The following is a 15,443-nucleotide window of genomic DNA, read 5'->3' as shown; positions in this document are numbered from 1 at the left end:
CTGGAATCAAGCTAGTTGGTCCTTGAAGCGAAATTGCGGAGGCCCGAGACGGTTTCAAAATTGAACAGGATGGGGTTTGAAATTGTTGCAGGGGAAGGTGTGCGTGACAGCCACCTGACACGCCTTTGAAGTGCCGCCTCTCTTGGCCAGTTAGCTCTGAATCTAACAGTCTCTGGACGCTAGGGCGTTATCCTTGCCCCTGGCCAATTCCTGCGGTACCCACCCGGCCATTCCCTCTCCTGCCTCTGGGATCCCGCGCTCCCATCCCCCTTCTCCCTTTCATCCTCCACTCCCCGTCCCCCCGCCCCTCTCGCCCCCTCCCTTTTCTCTCCATGCCCTCCAGCCCAGCCCACTCCGCTTTCTCATTCCATTTTTTAAGGCGCACAATCTCGCTCAGGCTGCAAACGCCCACAGCTCCCTCCTCCGTGGGCGGCGCCGCGGGCCGGCTGCTCGCAGTTGCGCAGGCGCGCTGAGCGGCAGGCGAAGGGGAGGGGGTGCTGGCGGGGCTCCGCGCAGGCGCGCGCTGCTCTGCTGGGCACGGCTTGGCACCGGCGTCTTTCCCTCGCTCTGTCTAGGCTGCGGAGCTTCTCCTGGTGTAGAGGCGCTCGGCTGCACCATGTTTCTCCACTCAGTCAACCTCTGGAACCTGGCGTTCTATGTCTTCATGGTGTTTCTGGCGACCCTGGGGCTGTGGGATGTCTTCTTCGGCTTCGAGGAAAACAAGTGCAGCATGAGCTACATGTTCGAGTACCCGGAGTACCAGGTACGGCCCTCCCTCACCTGCGCGCCCACACCTCCCGGGCTTCTCTCGGGTTCAGATGGAACGCTCCGAATCGGAGCCCTCCTGGCACTTGAAGTCTCCTGCTTCGTGCTGGGCAGGGCATCCTCGCCTCCGCGACCCCTCGTCCCCCACCTAGACTCCGGACCCCGATTTCTGACCGCCAGAGAGCCAGCCCCGGTCCCTCTCCCCATCCTTATACTTCCCGGACCCTCCTTTGCTTGCAAGGAGATGATTTCTCTTCGCGCCCAGTGATGGGCGTGCGCGTCAGATTTTGCTTTTCTGGAAAGAAGCAGCGTCTTGCAGAGTTGCCAAAGCTGATTTAAAAAGAGGCTCTGAGGTTTTACCTCTGGGTGAAGTGAAAGACTGGCCTGATTAATAATTAAACTGAAAACTATCTAGTTTTCCTCCGGTGGAGAATTTTGCCGATCCACCTGTTCTGTAGGTTTTGAGTCCGTGGGTGTGTGCGTGTGCGTACCTGTGTTTTTGCATGCCTCTGAACAGTCAGTGACCTGCATAATCTATTACGATATCTATTATAAACGGTTGCATGTACATTCTGGTGTTATTTTGTCTTCTCACTGGGTTTAACAGGCTCTGCCTCCTCTTTCACCGCCCCGCTCTGTTCTAATTTGAATGCTTTCATTAATTGCTTCATTTGTTCCGCGTAGTAGAATCTAAAATTTCATTCATGACCAGCAGTAGAAAGAGATGATAACAAATTACACAGCTGTCAGGAGAAATTTCCCTTTGGTGATATTTTTCTTGAGATTTCTAAATGAATCTAAATTTTGGAATATCTATTATAATGACTCCTATAAAATATACATAATACATTTTGATAAGGTGCGTTCTTAGTATACTTTTAAGATCGTAGCAGATTTTTTTCTGTCGATAAAGAATGAAAATCAGGATTGCGTCTGCGTACAGGTCCTTATAGAGGGAGCCTGTTTGATGCCCTCTTATTTACCTTTAAAAACTGAAGTTTAAATTGCTGAGGAGCAAGCATCCTTTCCCATGGATATTTTCTAGTAGATGAGTTCCTACCTTGATTTTGCATCAGTGGTTATGAGGGAAAGTGAACACTGCATTTCAGATGCGCTTGGAGATTTTAAACAAGTTAGTGTTAATTCCTAAGCTAGTGAACTCATGTGATGCTGGTTTATGTGCATTAAAATCTTAATAGTTAAAAATATCAACTTTAGGTTTTTTTTTTAAACTGAAAATAGAGTTTATTTTAATTCTCTTTCATTGCCAATGGTTTAATAATTTGAAAACTCGGTAATATTGAAGCAGGTCGCTTTAGTGTAGTACTGTATTCAGTGGTTACAATAAAATCATTTTGGAACAATAGTTTCCATTTATTTTTAGATTTCCCACAATTATTTGATCTATTTTAATATTTGCAGTAGTAGAAATTGCCTTCATGTTCAGAACAAAGCATATGGATCTCACAGATGTGTCTTGTGCCTCATGAAATTGACTAGAAAGAGAAAATTAGTGTCATTGAGACAAAAGAGCTATTGGGCTTTTTTTGTCGGTATGTAGTTATTTTGGTACAAATTGCTGTTTTGGAGTTTGACACTTAATAATTTGTGTGTACAGTAATAATCATAGTGGTGGAAGTTTTAGTACACATTTTTAGCAGACTTTGAATGAATTATGTCATTTTACAAACAGAATTAAGGCCTACCTATAGAAATGAGCCCTTTTGAATAAATATTGAGATTTTTAAGAGCCAAATGGCTTTCCCCTGAGTAAAACTGTTCTAAAGATAGCTTATCTGCTGCCTTCTAGATTAGCATTTCTGAAGCTTTCTAATGCTTTGCAGGTTGGTGTCCAGCAGGTGGCATGGCCTCCTCTTGATATCTCATCCTTCTTCAGGCCTTTTTCTTTTCCCTTTTTAAAAGTTGCTTATTTGGGAATGCCAGGGCCAGGAAAAAGCAGGGAGTGAATGGGTTGGTGAGCAGGGAAGGAAGGGGGAAAGGGATAGGGGGTTTTCGAAGGGGAAACTAGGGGATAACATTTGAAATGTAAATAAAGAAAATATCTAATTAAAAAAAAAAGTTGCTTATTTGTGCCTTTCTTAGCTAGTCAGCAAAAAATGATAAACATCCTTTTTTTTTTTAAAGTGACAGGTATTTGAAGCTCTTTGCAAAAATGAAAATTTGAATTTAAAATGGCTTATTATCTCTATTCATCCTTTGCCTGTAGTTTCCTGGATGCATTTATGTGGAGTTAACTCTATTTGATGGCTCCTCAGTCTACCACATCGTTTACAGCTTCTTGCTCTATGATGCCAGTAGGGCCAAATGGTTGTTCAGCTGCACATAACTTAGGCAAATTATAAAATTTGAGCAGAAACACCGAAGTTGTTTTCTCTCATGCGCTCATTTGGGTCTGTTCATGTGTGTGACCTAATGCTTGCTCTCTGAAAGGAGATGTTGATGCTGCAAACATAAACCATACTTTATCATGAAGCATGTTGATGTTTATTTAGACAGTCATTTATTGAATGACTAGGTCTGTTTGGCATGAGAGGATATTAGTGATAAAAAGCCCCTAGGCCTTTAATATATATATTTTAACAAGAAGAGAGACAAAGATATAAAAATCAGTTATAATGTAGCAAGAGACTGTGTACAAGGCTCTTCAGAGAAGAAAGAATATACATGTTTGTGCTGGCTCAGAGGTAAAGAGCACCTGCTGCTCTTGCATGGAACCTGGGTTCGGTTTCCAGCACCTAACTGGTGGTTTACAACCACTCTTAACTCCAGTTCCAACCGGACACCCTCTTCTGGCTCCATAGGCAAAATACAAAAAATAAAAAATATAACATTTGAGATGCAAACGAATGGAATGATTAATAATAAAACCCAGCTGACGTGAGGGGATCAGGAGAGCTGAGCATGGATATGCAAGTCATTTGGCTAGCACATAATGAAGGAGGGAAGATGCTGGGGCATACTGTCTGATCAGCATTTATAACATATTACTATTGATAAGGGGGAAATAATCTATAAATGTATCTGCCTGTGTACATCCAAATTATACTTGGCAGCACATACAAGGTGGTTAACATCCGTTGTCATCTGGATGGGGAACTGACCAGCTCTGGACCATGATAAGAGACCTTCTTTTCAATGCCTTCCCTTCTGAAGTTGAAAAAAAATTTAAATACATTAAACACAAAATTTAAAACATGGCATTTGTAAATTATAAGAGTGAGGTAGATTTTGGAATCAAATTTTAAAAGCTACCCTCTCTAAAGTCTTTATTATTTATGTATACAGTATGGAAATACGTGAGGATGTGTTTAGCTAGCTGGTTTGGTAGCAGCATGACCTGGATTGTAGCAGAGGATTTATGACAAGAAGAAAGGCCTGTCTGAAAGGTTAAATTACGTCTAGGTGGGTTTTTCCTGTTTTAACCAAGCAGGAGTCCTTAGGCCTACTCTTGGGAGTAGCCTCAGTCAAGGGCCGAGAGCTCCTACTAAGAACTTTAAAATGTCTGCATTTATTTTGATAATTTTGTTTTCTTTTTGTTAAAACCATGGATAGCAAACTTTCATAGTTTTCATTTACAAAAGAAAGATATATATTATATATACATACACGCTCGCACGAACACACACACACACACACAGACATCTTAAGTCAGTGTTGTCTAGCAGATGAGGGGTTGTTAGAACACTTGTCTTTTGGGAAAGGTGTGCACTGACAGTGAGAGCAGCCTCTTCTGAGGTGCAATCGAGGCAGTACGGCCTGCAGAGTTGCCTCACGGGAGTACTAGTTAACAGAGTACTAGTTAATGGAGTACTAGTTAATGCAGAGGCCACTGTCGCGGAATGACCTTTGTGGGAGAGAGTTTGCTTAAATCGTCCATATGAAGTAATTTGTGTTGGAGCCCTACAGCTATGCTTCTTCCTTTATGCATCTTTCTTCTCAGCATAGCATCCCTTCTGTGCACCCACCAGTTGCCTCTCCTGTTGTCTTGTTCTAGATCTTGTGTTCTGCCTGGAGGTGCCATTTCCCTGCATTTCTTACCATTCTTGTGTCCTCTTCTCTTCTCCTTTCCCCTCCCCTCCTTGACTCGCCATCTCCCTTACCTTTCCCCCACCTGTATATTTTTAGAATATGTATACATTGTTAATTTTTAAACGATACAAATATTTTACAATGAAATTGCCCATAAAATAGCATGTTATAAAATATGTCAAATATGTTGCTTTGCCTACTTTTTATCTTCAGAGAAATGTGTGCGCGCCTCTGTGTGTGTGTGTGTGTATGTTCTGTTTTTGTTTTTCAAGACAGGGTTTCTCTGTGTGCTGGCATTGAACTCAAGAGAGATCTGCCTGCCTCTGACTCCCGAGTGCTGGGATTAAAGACTTGCGTCACCATCACCTGGTCTTTTTAGACATTTTTGATAATTTCTAGTTTCCTGGATTAATGTTCAATTTAGCTTAAACTTGTCTACTAAACTAAAAACTATGTGTGCACCATTGCATCAAATTATGTTCTTATTTGGGAGCAGTTAAGGAATTACTTCTTTATTATATATGCTTGCTTGAACCCCAATAAATAAACTGTTGCATCATTCTCACTTTTGTTTGCACATTGCATAATCATTATTGGGACTAATTTGACTTGAAATGCTAGCGTGCTTATAAAGCAAATGGTAGAGTTGGTTTTTCTGTATTTGGTCTGTTGGAGAAGATGATTTTAAAGTGCTAGCCTATTAAGCATATTGTCCTGTAGATGCTTCTGTGATATAGTTGGCCTGGATTATGTTAATATCTTCAAGGGAATATTATAGAATCTACACAAACAATTAGAATTCTCCTTTGAGCAGTAAGTTTTTCCAGCAATATTAATAACATTTAGAGTTTTGAAATTCATACAGTAAATTTTTTCATCAAGTATATGCATGTTTTACATTTCTAGATGATTGATGTATTGATATCACTTTCAGTTTTTGATTTAGTACAGTGGTTTGTTTTTAATGATTTCTGTTATAAAAAAAATCATGGAAACTTCAGGTATGGTGAAGTAACTCCCAACACTTGGGAGACTGGGGTAGGAGTGTGTGTGTTAAAACATTGTCCAACGATGGAGTGTCACCAGCAGAGCCTGAGTAGTGAGACCCCGCCTCAAAGAGGGAATGGAAAAGTTAACACTTTGCTACACCTTTAATTATTGCCTACCCTTTGGAGATGATGTGGAGACTTTGCATGTGTAGTACAACATTAGGATTTGCAAAGTAGCTTAAAGCTTGCTGACAGTCCGGGAATTGAAGGTGACGTTATTCAGTGGAGTGTTTATGGTAAGAAAAGTGTGCATAGTCTTAGTCAAGACTTTGTTGTAAGGTTCAGATTATTTTGTTAAACCATCATAGTTAAAACATTGTCCAACAAACTTCCTGGGGCTCTGGAAGGGCTGAGTAGATGAAGGGCTTGCCATGCCAGCATGAGATAGTCCCTGAGTTGATCCTCACACAGCAGTCTGTGCCATCGTCATCCCAGTGCTGGGGAAGCAGAGTCAGGTCAGGCAATCTAGCTGAATCTGAGATTTCTAGGTTCAAGGAGAGATCTTGTCTCCAAATAAACAAGTCGGAGAATAATTGAGAGTACCCAGTGTTGACGTATGGCTTCCACATCCACACACACATGCATGTGCCTATGCACACATATGAACACAGACACACACACACACACACACGAATGAACATGCATGTACACACACAAACCCCAACACTAACATGCTTTGTTTAAAGTTGTAGCAGCTAGCGTATTTAGGTAGTCCCAAGTAAAAGAAGATACTATAAAGTAGTTTAAAATACCAAAAAGCATTGAAATGATCATGGAAAGGTCTTACCCTTATTTTAAATTATAATTGATAACTGGTTCTAAATTAAATGCATTTTCAGTTAAGTTTATGTGAAACGTTCTGACATATACCAGTGACATATAGCCATTGTCAGGGATTATTTTAACTGATTGGTTAGAATTTCAACCATATGCGTTTCATGCTTTTATGAAGGTTATACTCTTCGAGATCCATATAATTTAAAAATAATCCCCTGCGTGAAAAACGATAACTTGTTTTGTGCATTGGGTATGGTTTATAGCATTCATAATATTTGTATACTGTACCATTTTAAAGTTCTTTATGTTTGCATTGAGTCTGAGTTGTATTAATAAAAGTGATTAAAATGGACCTATTTATTTATTTATTTTCTGTAGAAAATAGAGCTCCCAAAGAAGCTGACAAAGCGTTATCCAGCATATGAGTTATATCTTTACGGAGAAGGATCATACGCTGAAGAACACAAAATTCTCCCTTTGACAGGAATTCCTGTTCTCTTTCTTCCTGGTAATGCTGGAAGCTATAAGCAAGGTAGGTAGTGGAAGAAAGACGTTAAAGCTGTGAGCTTCATCTCCAGACTTGGAATCATGTGCATAATGCCAGAATCAAGTGCTGTAAGTGAAAGGCTTACTCTGTCAGGTACTGTACATGCCACTTCCCAAGAGAAAGCAAACATTTAAAATAGAAGGAAAAGAGGAGTCAAACACTACTTAGCAGGGAGTGAGAAGAATGAGATGGTGTAGGTGGGTGAATAGATTATATAGGCATTCAGAAATCAGATGGCATAGGGTAGGGTGAATAGATTATGGAGGTACTCAGAAGTAGAGGAAAGGTTAGTGTTGGAAATGAAGTTTCTGAGAATGGAATCTGCAACATTCAGTGGGGAGAGAAACCTTAAATTATGCTGAACAAGGAAGAGATCAGTTCCTCTCCATGTGGAGACATGGAGGGATTGCAGGACAGTGCAGAGAATGCCGGCGTTCCTGGCAGAGTAGCCAAATATCCCAATCTGTAAGTAATTTTGTTTATAAACAACATCTGCTTCAGTTCTTATAAACATTGGAGGAATTGTTATATAATGAACCCAGACTTGTTTTAACATGTATGGTAGTTGTTTTAGTCAGGGTTTCTATTCCTGCACAAACATCATGACCAAGAAGCAAGTTGGGGAGGAAAGGGTTTATTCGGCTTACACTTCCATACTGCTGTTCATCACCAAAGGAAGTCAGGACTGGAACTCAAGCAGGTCAGAAAGCAGGAGCTGATGCAGAGGCCATGGAGGGATGTTCTTTACTGGCTTGCCTCCCCTGGCTTGCTCAGCCTACTCTCTTATAGAACCCAAGACTACCAGCCCAGGGATGGTCCCACCCACAAGGGGCCTTTCCCCCTTGATCACTAATTGAGAAAATGCCTTACAGTTGGATCTCATGGAGGCATTTCCTCAACTGAAGCTCCTTTCTCTGTGATAACTCCAGCTGTGTCAAGTTGACACAAAAATAGCCAGTACAGTAGTCATATGTGCTTATTATTCATCTACAAAATATCTGTGGAGTATCTACCATAAGCCAGGGAGTATTCTAGGTAAATATACGGAGTAGAACAGGACAGAATTCATCAAACACATGTTTTTATTGGGAGACAGCCATCAGTAGATGTTCCAGTAACATTAAAAGCTCTGAGAAATAATAAGTAAAGCCCCAAAGGAGGCAGAAGGTAAGTAGTAGGAATGTGGCTTGTTTAGACGAGGTGGTCAGGAGAGGCCGTGGCGAGGAGATGGGATTTGAGGAGAGCCTGAACATAGTTTGGGGAAGTCCCTGATACAAAAATGTGTTTGCACTCAGGACCACCATGACTAGAGAAAAATGAAGTTAGGATGTGTATGTATATGTATGTGTATGTGTATGTGTATGTGTATGTGTATGTGTATGTGTATGTGTATATGTATATATTTGCGCTTATACACACACACACACACACTTCTACATACCTAAGTGTGCATCCCTGGGATACTTTATTCCTCTGGGGATGATTATGATGGTTATAATGTATAACCATCAAGTATGTATTCTTTGTGCTCGGTTTCGCCCAGTCTACTTTGTCTGTAAAAGTCCTCTAAGTTACTGTATGTACAGTAAACTGTCCATTTATTTAACACTATATTGTTCTTTTATACAATTTTTTATAGGAGATAATTTGTATACTTTTACAGTATTTTTGTATTGGCAGTTACGGTATCCTACATACATCTTAGAGCACATAAATATTTCTGTACTTCTAGATTTATCCTAGTAATATTAACTCCCCATCACAGGCTTTACAGATCTTCTTATCTTTACTTATTACACTGATTATATTCTTAGCATTAGCATATGATACTTTCCTTTATACTACCTGTTTGACAACATTGAAATTGTGAAATTAAAATTTTCACAGATCTAATAAATGCAGTTTACTTTTTGAAAAGGACCAGCATGGATCTGATTTGAAGAGACTATGCTGTTACAGGGCAGGAGTGGAAGCAGGAAAGATGCTTAAACATCATGTGTCATCAGAGAAAGGCAAATCAAAATGCGATGCCACTCCCTACAATAATACTATAATGCCCATGATAAAAAAGACAGACAGTAGCAAGTGCCACACAGATGTGGAAAACTGGAATCCTCACACATTGCTGATGGGATGTGAAGAGATGAATTCGTGATGTGAATGCTACAACATGGATGGACCTTGCAAACATCATAAAAAGTGAAAGAAGCCAGTCACACAAAGTCACATTATGGGATGATATCATTTATCTGAAATGTTAAGAATAGGCAAATTCACGCAGACAGAGAATAAGCTGGTGCATATTAGGGGCTAGGAGGGATAGCAGGATTGGAGAGTGATGTGGTTGAAATACTCAGTTTCAGAGGCGGTTGTACAATACTCACTGGAGGTGATGAATGCACTAAAATCCATGGAGTTACAAATTTTGCACAGGGTGACTTGTGTAATATGTTAATTATATCTGCTCTTTTAATTGGTGTGTGTGTGTGTGTGTGTAGTGAGTGAGTTGGAGGGTTAGGGATGGTACATATATAGAGACATGTATGGATAGAAGCTAGAAATCACCATTGAGGGTTTTTTTTTTTTTAATCATTCTCCACCTTTTCCTTTCTTCTTTCTGTCTGTCTTATTTATTTATTTTTTTAATGATCTCATTGAACTTGTAGCTCTCAGATTTACCTAGAAATCTGTTCAGCAAGCCTCCAGGATCCTTCTGTCTTTGTCTCCTCAGTGCTGGTAGTATAGGCTTGGCTTTTTACATGGATTCTGGGATCTGGGCTCAGGGTCTTCATACTTGAACAGCAATCACTGTACCAACTGAGCTATAGCCTCAGGTTCTTATCTGGTACCTGATGATGTGCATCACACTGACATAAGTTGCTTATATTCACGATGGGTTTATTTATTTAAAAACATCAGGACGAAGTCAGATGCTTTTCCAGGATGCTTTGTATAGTGAGCCCTCTTCTTTCTTACTCTGCAGTTCGTTCTATCGGCTCTATTGCACTTAGGAAAGCAGAAGACATCGACTTCAAGTACCACTTCGACTTCTTCAGTGTCAACTTCAATGAAGAACTGGTGGCATTGTATGGTGGAAGCCTTCAGAAGCAGACCAAGTTTGTACACGAGTGCATTAAAGCGATTCTCAAACTCTACAAGGTGGGAGATAAGTGTTCAAGTCAGTAGTGTCAGTGGCTTTGTTTTCTTAGGGACACACAGTCTAACAAATTTATAAAAATCCAGAAACCAAAAACAAACAAACAAACAAATAAAAACCCTCGAATCATCCGTATGCATCTAATCCTTCCAAATTCACAATGCAAAATCCAGTAGAACCAAGAAAAGGAGTTAGCATTATTAGCCCAAATAGCACTAGTGATTTCAGCCCTTTTCTTCTAATTACCGATAAGAAAATCAGTAAATTATGGATTTGAACAACATTCACCAGGTTCTTCTATATAATGTTTATTGATAACTTTAAAACACTCTTACTCATTAGCTATAGGAATACTCTTTTTCAATACACAATGAACAGTTACTAAGCTGTGTTCAGTGCTAGGCCATATGCTGGGTTGTGGATATAAATAATCTTCAAAGAACTAAAACAATGTAATTTATTTCCTGAAAATAGCAAAGTTAAATTAAAGGTAAAAAAAAATTTTTTTTAAACTGTTACTTCTAGATTACCCAGAGTTTTTAAAAAATGAAAATTGAAGATACTTCGAACTGAATTAAAATGAAAATGCATATCAGAATTTACATTTTATACAGGTATTAAATTTTCAACTAATAAAAAGGGAATTTAGAGGATTAAATAATGGTTATCAGAAGTACTGTTTTGAATACTTACATTAGAAAAGAGTAAGCTTTCAAATCAGTGACGTAAGCTAACAGGCTTTATAAGCCAGGGAGGAAAGAAAGTTAATAAAGATAAGTAAGAAAACAAGGTGAAAGTGGAAATTAAAGAAATATAAAACAACATAAAAGCTAACTTTTGCCAACAGTTGATTCATTAAAAACGATCATGGCTAGACTGGTCTGAAAGATGAGAAAACAAAGTGACAATGTCAGGAACTAATGAGGACACATTTCTACATTTGGAGAGGGTGAGAGAGGAATATCATGCACACCTTTATGCCTGTAAACTTAATAACTCAAGCATATAAAGTTTTTGAAGTATAAATTATAAAGCTGACATAAGAAACAGAAAATCTGGGTAACCCAGTAACTGTCAGAATTTCTTTTGAATTTGTAATTAAAATCTTTTTTTTTTTTTTTTTTTTGGTTTTTTGAGACAGGGTTTCTCTGTGCAGCCCTGGTTGTCCTGGAACTCACTCTGTAGACCAGGCTGGCCTCGAACTCAAAGATCCTCCTGCCTCTGCCTCCCAAGTGCTGGAATTAAAGGCGTGCACCACCATGCCCGGCTGTAATTTAAAATCTTACCACCAAGAAAAACCTTAGGGTTCAATGATTTTCCGTCATGTAAAATTCTAGCCCACATTTAAGAACAAATGCTGATCTTAAAACAACAGCAGCAACAAAACAATTTTCAAAAGAACAGAGGAAGAAAAAGACTCAGTTTTCAGTCCAGCACAGATCTGACAGCAAAACTAGACAAGGACTTTTAAAGAGTAAGGGAGATAGAATTTCGTTTAATAAAAAAGTAGAGAACACAACAGTCATTAAAAAGAAACTAAAGGGTTAATATTCCTCAAGATCATAAATATAAAATTCTCAACCAAATACCAGAGTACCAAACTCAGCGTAAAGAAGTATAGTATATCACGACCAAATAGAATTATTGCAAAAGACTAATCTGATTTAGTATCTAAATATGAGTTGGTATGTAGTCCATCATAGGATCATCTCTACAGCTGAAAGCCACTTGTCCACACTAGCACCAGTCCATGGATTAATAATGTATAGAAAAAGGAACAAAAATTCAGTGTAGGAGGAATAGAATTTAATGATCTCTTCCCAAGTGATCAGAGTGTTATGGGGAGAAAATTATCCTCTTTGCTGGGAGATTGCAGATTGAAATTCTGTATGAAAGAAAAACAAGAGTTAAGAACGACTCCAGATACTCTGGACAGCTGAAGGGATTGAATTGCCTTTGATAGGACTAGGTAGAGGATACTTGGAGGTAGTAAAGTCTAGTTTAGACAGGTTGAGCTTAATATTCGTAAGGTGTTCCCAGCATAGCAATTGCGCAACAAGAGTTGTGCAACTGGGTCTAGAGGGAAAAAAAAATTCCGGGTGAGATTAGTTGGGAGTTAACACTAAATACATGTATTAAAAGCCAGGGTGGGGAGGAGATGAGTCGGTGTGGCCAATATCAGTAAGTGTGTGTGTCCGTGTGTGTGTGTGTGTGTGTGTGTGTGTGTGTGTGTGTGTGTGTGTGTCTCTGTGTATGTGTAAAGAGAAAAGTCAAAGACCGGAGGCCCAGGCCCTTCATTTAATAGCCGAAGGATGCAGGAGAGCAGCACCAGAGACCAGGAGTGAGAGGGAGCTCCCATGGCTAAGAACAAGAAGTAGGGGTGTAGAGGTTGGTCCTGACGCAGTGAGCTTTCTCTGAGATCCCCAAGTCCATCCCCAGGCTGGCTGGCTTGCTAGTGGGATTCGTGGTAGGGTTCAGTTTATAACACGTGACCGTCACGTGGTGAAAGGACATGAAGCAAATTGGAGAAAAAGCAGAAGGGGAAGCACACAGGACAAAGTCCACAAAAAGCAGGTGCAAGCTTCCAACAGTGAGACTCACGGGGTGGGGCAGGCCGACATTCGACCTTCACTCTGCTCTTTCAGCAGCTTGTGACCTGAGAAACATTGCCTGCGGCAGGCATTCATTATAAGCTCGGTGTCCCAAGTTTTCACTAGAGGCTAATTCTGACACTTTCTGCCTTACATATACAAGGATTCTAGCCTGTAGGACAACAGATATTCATCATAAACCATACTATTTGCATTGTGGGCACTGTGAACTATCCAAAACAGTGGTTCTCAACCTTCATAAATGTGACCCTTTAATACAGTTACTCATGTTTGGGTGACTCCAACCATGAAATGACTTTTGTAATCTCACTGCTATTAGGAATCATAATGTAAATATCTGATATGCAGGATATCTCATATGTAACCCCTGTGAAAAGGTTGTTCAGTCCCCAAAGGAGTCACAACCCACAGGCTGAGAAGCACTGATCTATTGCGTAGCAAAAAGCCGTCCAAAATTTAAGGACCCAGACTATACTCTGCAGCAACCTCACTTTTAGTTCATTCTGAGGGTAGCAGACTCAGCCCACCATAACTGGAGAAAGATACATATGAAGGATGGATGCTGGGGAAACAAGCCCGGGTTTAGTGGAAACACTAAGGAGAACAGTGAACACAAACTCTTTTCTTTGTGTGTTTTTGAGATGATCTCAGTCTGTAGTTTTCTAGCTGGCCTAGAACTCACTACATAGATCACTGGCTGGCCTTGAACAGATATGCAACTTCACTGCCTCACCAGTGCTGGATTAAAAGGTTGTAACACCACCCCTGATAAACAAAGATTATTATTGTTTGAAAAAATTAATTTCATGTAAATACATATTTTGTCTGCTTGGATGTCTGTGCACTACGTGGGTGCCTGGTACCCTTGGAGTCCAGAAGAGGGCATTGGATCTCCTGGGACTAGAGTTGCACACTGTTGTCTTCATCTGCCATGCAGGTGGTGGTAGTTAAACCCCAGTCCTCTAGAAGAGTCAGGTGAGCTTAACTTCTGAGCCATCTCTCCAGCCGCAACAAAGACTCTTTTTAAGCAGTACTTATTTAAAGCATTTCATAACCAGTGAATCAATGATCAATATGCTATTTTATTTTTTAAACTAAAATGCACTGTAGAGAAATAATTTGAAGTAAGAGATACCATACGATAGTACATTGCAACAACAGTTGTAATTGTCTCATTCTTTAAAACTCTTTTCAGTGCCAAGTATTCTGATTTCTTATATATTATAAAATTTAATATTCTTATTTATTTACATCCCAAGCACTGCCTCCCTTCCAGGTCCCCCCCTACCCCCCACCAACTGAGACCCTTTTCCCATCCTTCCTCCCCTTCTCCTCTGAGAGGGTGGGACCTCACTGGGTATCCCCCAACCGTGGGGCATCAAGTCTCTGCCAGATTAGGTGCATCTTCTCCTTCTGAGGCTGGAAAAGGCAGTCCTGTTGGATAACAGATACCACAGTCAGGTACAGTTTTAGGGAGAGCCTCTGTTCCAGTTGTTGGGGTACTCACATGGAGACTGAGCTGTGCATCTCCTACATATGTGCCCAGGGCATCCTTTGACTGGTGGCTTGTTCTCTTGAGAGCTCCCAGAGGTCCAGATTAGTTGATTCTGTTGGTCCTCCTGTGGGGTTCCCATCCCCCTCAGGGCCTTTCCCCAACTCTTCCCTAAGAGTCCCCAACCTCCATCCAGTGTTTGGCTGTAAGTCTGCATCTGTTTGGTCAGCTGCTGGATAGAGCCTTTCAGGAGAATAAGCATAGCATTGCTGTAAGTAAGCAAGCATGTGCTGTTGCTTGAGTTTTTAATATTCTAATATTATTTAATATACTCATACTTCAGATTGTAAGCAACCTAACAAATGAATACAAACACGATTCACTAACTCAAGGATTCAAATTTTAGTTCAGAAAACTATAACCAAAACCTGTTTTTTATGTTAAGGCATACCATACAAGAATATTAGCATATTGTTTAGAACTGTATGAAGATGGATTTTTCTGTCTTTTGAGGGGTGCTGCTATGGTTTATCTTTGCTATTGTATTGTATTGCTCATAGGCAAACAGAAGTACTAAATATTTCTCTCAGGATACTAAGAATTTTATCATGGTGATTTTATTTTATTTGTCTTTGTTTAAAAACAGGGTCAAGAATTTGCTCCTACAAGTGTGGCAATAATTGGTCACTCTATGGGTGGCCTTGTTGCCAGAGCATTGCTTACACTGAAAAATTTTAAGCAAGATCTGATCAATCTTCTTGTTACACAAGCTACTCCTCATGTGGCCCCTGTGATGCCATTAGATCGTTTCATTACAGGTAAGTCCCCTGACATTCCAACCGACCTTCGCTGCTCAGAGTGAAGCTAGGAAGTCTTTGTAGCTATGTCCATTAGAGGAGTTGTTATTGTTGTTTTGTTTTGTTTGGGTTTTTTTTGTTTTTGTTTTTGTTTTTATTTTTGGCATTGACAATTACTGGAGGATAACCTCTAATCT

At 40.1% G+C, this 15,443-nt stretch overlaps 1 protein-coding gene across 1 annotated transcript in view; it reads left to right on the top strand.

The window, feature by feature from the left end:
* The first annotated feature begins 508 nt into the window (after window positions 1-508).
* Window positions 509-15,443, top strand: part of Pgap1 (post-GPI attachment to proteins 1) — an 82,316-nt gene continuing 67,381 nt past the window's right edge. The window contains exons 1-4 of the mRNA XM_021162705.2: window positions 509-763; window positions 7,020-7,173; window positions 10,172-10,347; window positions 15,096-15,267. Coding sequence (XP_021018364.1) covers window positions 617-763; window positions 7,020-7,173; window positions 10,172-10,347; window positions 15,096-15,267 — 649 coding nt within the window. The 5' untranslated portion in view covers window positions 509-616. The remainder of the gene's footprint in view (window positions 764-7,019; window positions 7,174-10,171; window positions 10,348-15,095; window positions 15,268-15,443) is intronic.

The sequence above is a fragment of the Mus caroli genome, chromosome 1 (assembly GCF_900094665.2).
Source record: "Mus caroli chromosome 1, CAROLI_EIJ_v1.1, whole genome shotgun sequence".
Taxonomy (NCBI): Eukaryota; Metazoa; Chordata; class Mammalia; order Rodentia; family Muridae; genus Mus; species Mus caroli.
The sequence above is the reverse complement of the archived record's forward strand: the minus strand, read 5'-3'. Positions and strand labels throughout refer to the sequence as shown.